This window comes from Triticum dicoccoides, chromosome 5B, assembly GCF_002162155.2.
Source record: "Triticum dicoccoides isolate Atlit2015 ecotype Zavitan chromosome 5B, WEW_v2.0, whole genome shotgun sequence".
Taxonomy (NCBI): domain Eukaryota; kingdom Viridiplantae; phylum Streptophyta; class Magnoliopsida; order Poales; family Poaceae; genus Triticum; species Triticum dicoccoides.
Window position 1 is genome coordinate 285,470,909 of NC_041389.1, and position 5,140 is coordinate 285,476,048.

Consider the following 5,140-nt stretch of genomic DNA (forward strand, 5'->3'; position numbering starts at 1 on the left):
ACATGGCTGCTCGGGCTATTTTTTAGTAGCGAAGTAATTGGAAAAGAAGGAATCGTGCGGCTGTTATAAACCTAATCATATGTGCGCGATTAGACCGGCCGAACTTTCAGCCCGCGGACCGGCGCGTATCAGTCGCCCCTACTATAGCTGGCCAAATGGGCCGGGTTTTTCGGGCCGGCCCGTGAGCACGCCGGCACGGCACGGGCTAAACGGGCCGGGCCAGGCACGCGGCACGCCCTGGGCCGTGCCTGGGCCTGGAGGCTGGGCACGCGGGCCGGCACGGCACGACCCGATTACTTTTCTTATTTTTTTTATACATTTATATATGGCCCAATATGTAAAAATAGGCTTAAAAACGCTTACTGCGTCAAACAGGCTAAAATATGCAGCCCACCGTGCTAAACGGGCCACGTGCCGGCCCGTTTACTAATTGGGTCGTGCCTGGGCCTAGGGGCGCAGCACGCGGGCCAGCACGACACGGCCCGTATAGTAATCGTGCCCTGACGGGCCGTGCCGGGCCAGGCACGATTATGATGGGCCGGGCCGTGCCGGGCCGGGCCGGCCCGTTTGGCCAGGTATAGCCCCTACCTTGGACAAGCACGGCACACGCGCGTGGGGCCCACAGATCAGCCAGCGGAGACAGTGCGCTTCACTCAGCTCAGCCTCCCACTCCCAGGGCCACAAGGGTAACTTCCGGTGCCGTGACAGCTGTATGCCTCGCGTCTTTAACACCCACTAAACCTCTTAAAAAATGTAAATTCCCACTATAGCCCTCACCAAGAATTCTCTCCGCTCCTCCACTTCACTCCCCGTTCTCCTTCGATCTCAATCCGCAAACCCTCTCCTCCTCCTTCCCCCCGCGTCGCAATCGTCTCAAATCCCGTGGCCACCGGTCTCTCCGCTCTGATTCCTCCGAGACTGATTCGCTCCAGAACCTATTCTTACTCTCTCGGGGGTAAAGAAAAAGACCAATCTTGTTTTCACAGTCCTGTCTTTGTCCCGTCGTAGCTTCCATCTCCATTGCTGCTGTGCTCGAGGTTGCTCCGTAGAGAGCTGGCCCGCCCGTGCGGGGTGGGCTCAGTAAATGCGCGTCCTTGTAGAGAATCCCAAGATTTCCCGCGCCGAATCTCGTCCTTGTCCCCCCGAATTAAGAGGTGGAGGTGGTAATTCTCGTACGCGCGCCAATCTTTGCCGCTGTCGTGGATGACGAGGGGATCCTCCTGACTCTTCTTCTCGAGCTTGCCTCCCACCCTCCTGGCTTTCTCACCACTCCTGGATTCCTGACGGAGCCGTGGCGCCCATGGATTTCCTATTATGCGTCTGCCTCCTCCAACTGATGTTCTTGAGCTGTTCTCCGGTGGCGGCGCAGCAGCCGACGCCGCCGGCGGCGAGGGCCCTGGACGCAAAATTGCAGGAGTACGCGTACCGGGCCCTCCTCCGTCCGCGCACCGGCATTGTCTACAATGCCACCGTCCCCGGCCTCGCCGGCGTCTCGGCGTCCGCGCTCCGCCTGCGCAGCGGCAGCCTCCGGAGGAAAGGTTTGTCTCAGTACTTCCAGTTCGGCCTGCCCACCGGCGTCATCGCGCAGCCGCGCGTGGAGAGGATAGTGCTCGTGTACCACAACCTGCGCAATTGGTCACAGCACTACTACCCGCCTCCGCCCGGGTACACCTACCTCTCGCCGGTGCTTGGGCTGCTGGCCTATGATGCTGCCAACCTTTCGGCAGTGGGGTTGCCGGAGCTGAACATTGTCGCGTCAGGAAGCCCGATTCTTGTACATTTCAGCAATGTCAGGGCGGCGCCGGCAGGCGGCCCGGCACCACGGTGTGTGTGGTTTGACTTGGACGGTGTGCCGCAGTTCCGGGACCAAGAGGCAAGCAACGTGTGTGCTACGTATCGCCAAGGGCACTTCTCGGTAGTGGTGAACTCCAGTGAGGTTGCTCCTGCTCCATTGCCACCAGGCGCAATTGCCCCGCCGATACCGGCTGCCGGAGGTCCTACCAAGGGGAGCTCGCAAGCTTGGAAGGTTGCCGTTGGCGTGGTTGGGGGCGCCATAGCATTGGGGCTGTTATCTTCAGTTCTTCTGTGTCTGGTGAGGCATAAAAGGGCCAAGAAGTTGGAGGTGATGGAACGGAATTCAGAGGTTGGGGAGACACTGCGCATGGCGCAGGTTGGGCGGGCGCAAGCACCTGTAGCGTTGTGGACACGAACAAAGCCGGTGATTGAGAGCGAGTATGCTGCATAGTTTGTTTTGGATTTTTTGCAGAGTTCAACCATCACTAACAATGCCGGGAGACAAGGAATCTGTCCATCAGCTGGTTGCTAATTACTGAAGTCAGGGCTCAGCTTCTGCCCTTGTAGGTTCGAGGCACTCTTTTGGTTCGTTTATTTCGAAGGTTAATTTTCGTGCGATGGCTATAATTGATGTTCATAGTTGTCATGTTCATGCCAAGGAGCCCTGTTTGTCTCCAAGCAATGGAGAAGTGAATGTATCAAGTCAGATTTGGAATTCCTCAAAAAAAATTGGGACGCTGTATTTCAGAGGAAGTAGGTTAGCGGTAAAGCTGGGTAACACTCACTGCAAACGACATGGTTTTTGTTGAAATTAATTCTAGTTTGGGATCAGTTCCATTTTAGCACTGTTTGGTTTTTCTGTTCAGACACCTGTTGAGATGATTACATGATGATGTACATGCCGTTTTGGTAATTAGGCTGATAACACAGATTTCATGGTGACTTGTTTTAAGATACAGTCTGTATGTGGTGTGAACTTCCCGCTATCTTCTCGGTACATTTCTTGTTCCGCAATCTGTTGATGATTTGGTGTTATATGACAGTCGAAGTTTACTAGTTTATCATTATCATTCCCTAAAAAAAAGGGTCGCATAATTGTTGTTTAGAAATTAGCACCAACAATGTTGTCATAGGGCTGTTGCTGGCTGAAGCTTTAGATGCCTGACGGTTTAAACAAGAGGCATTCTATTCGTGGTATAATTTAGTACGATATCGTTACACAACTCTTCACTTTTGAAACATGTACCTGGACTGATTTAGGAAAGTGTAATTCTTATGCTTTAACAATGTCATTTATCAAAGGTATGCATTCCTAGGCCCTCTTGTCGCAAAATTTCTTCGGAAGTGGGCTTGAACATCCTCCATCTTGTGAGCTGGCTTCAGTTCATAGTACTTTCTGAGCATGTGTTTCATATATACTATATACTTTGCACACGTTTATTCTTGTGTTGGAAGATTATGTAATCTCGAGGAAACCAATGATTAGCTGTTGTCATAACTTAAATCATTACTCCCTCCGTTCCAAAATAGATGACTCAACTTTGTACTAACTTTGTACTAAAGTTAGTACAAAGTTGAGCCGTCTATTTTGAAATGGAAGGAGTATGTTTTAGCTGCCAGATGTGTGTTGCCAGTTGCCAGTTTCAAAGTTGAGAGTGCACATTCTTTATAGGTGCCCTGTTTTCAGTGGATGTGTTTGCGGAAGTGTGCGGCAGAAGCAAACCGGAGTGCTGAATTGGTAGCACATGATGCATCTGCAAGCAAATGCATCGGTTTATTCTGGAACATATATAACGCATATATGGAAGCGGTTAATCTGAGGTCGAGCTCATGTGACATGTGAGCTCGGATGCACAGTAAAAAAGTGAAAACATTTTAAAAAAAAATCTGATTCTTTTGTGTAAACATTGACAAAAGTTTTGCTTGCTTGTGAAGTTTCATCAAAGTCTTTTTGTTGTAAACATTGTCAATGTTTGCTAGAAAATCTTAGTTTTTTTTTACTGTTTACCCGAGCTCATGTGAGCTCGAGCTGATATAGATTGCATGAAAAGAAAATAGACGAGTGAGTGCTACAGGAAATATGCTCCAGTGAGTGCTACAGGAAATATGCTCCTGCATCTATTAGTCAGCGTATGTGATACTATCACTTGTTTTGAAACTATGCGGGCCTATTCAAAAAGGACAAGTACTACTGGACTGGTTCGTAATACAGTATTTGAATGGAGGACTGGCTGTGGTTTGGTGCCTTCATCCTTGTACAAGATTCATTTGTCCATATTTTCTCTTCCGGACGTGGAGTTTCTATACCCAGGAGCAAATGCTCCTGGTGTGAACAGTAAAATCAAATAAATTCAAAATAATTCAAGAAATTCTAAAAAATATTGTGCAATACTTTCACAAATGTTTGTTGTCCATGAAAAATTTCAACGTAAAATCACATTGATGGAAGGCATGGTAAAAAACAAAATGGATGTTCTGAAAATGTTACTTACAAAAGCATTTTGGAGCTCCGATTTTGTTTTTTTTTTGGCACCCCTTCCACCTATGTGATTTCGCGATGAAATTTTGCATGCACAACAAACATTTGAGAAAGTATGTCACAAAATAATTTCAGAAATTTTTGAATAATTTTTCTATTTTTTTTATTTTACTGTTCATACCAGGAGCATTTGCTCCTGGGTGTAGAAAGGTATTTCCGCTTCCGTCCAGAAGTATTTCTTTCCTGTCCTTCCTCTTTTTTTTTTGGAGAAGATTCTTGTCCTTTTCGGCAGATGGAACTTCAGATTTTCTTTCAATCCCAACATGATTAGAGCCCGACAGCCCCAAGTGAGCCCATGTAGTACTTCATGGGCTGCCCCATGAAGTATGTTATCAACATGGGCTGCCCGCCTTCTGGCCCAATAAAAATCCCAAATGAGACACCCCTCTCTGTCGCCTTAAAAGAAAGGAAATCTCTCTGTCACCTTAAAAAAACCTCTCTGTTGCCCTCAGCTTTTGCCTGCAGCTTCCATCCATACGTTTGAGAAATCTGTGTATTTTTTTTTAACGGTTGGTGTGTTCATCCTGCTCTCTTACAGAAATCCGCAAGGGCACGTAAAAGTAACTCTAGCAGACCCCATATCCCGCCCCGGCCCGCAAAATAACCGTCAAATTGCGGGTCAGGGCCGGAAAATCCGCACGATCAGACCCCGCATCCCGCCCCGGCCCGCAAAATTTTTTGCGGGGCGCGGCAGATCTTCTCCCCCAATCTCTATCTTCACGGGCTGGGAGGCCGACCCGAGCTGAACCTCTATCCGGCGCGAGATTTGGCGGGAGGGACATTTTCGCGCGCCCTTTCCCGCTCCCC

At 49.1% G+C, this 5,140-nt stretch overlaps 1 protein-coding gene across 1 annotated transcript; it reads left to right on the forward strand.

Moving 5' to 3' along the window:
- The first annotated feature begins 777 nt into the window (after window positions 1–777).
- Window positions 778–2,779, forward strand: LOC119308456. Its single transcript, XM_037584590.1, has one exon. It carries the CDS (start codon window positions 1,301–1,303, stop codon window positions 2,243–2,245), a length of 945 nt encoding a protein of 314 aa, XP_037440487.1. The 5' UTR covers window positions 778–1,300; the 3' UTR covers window positions 2,246–2,779.
- Window positions 2,780–5,140: the final 2,361 nt, after the last annotated feature.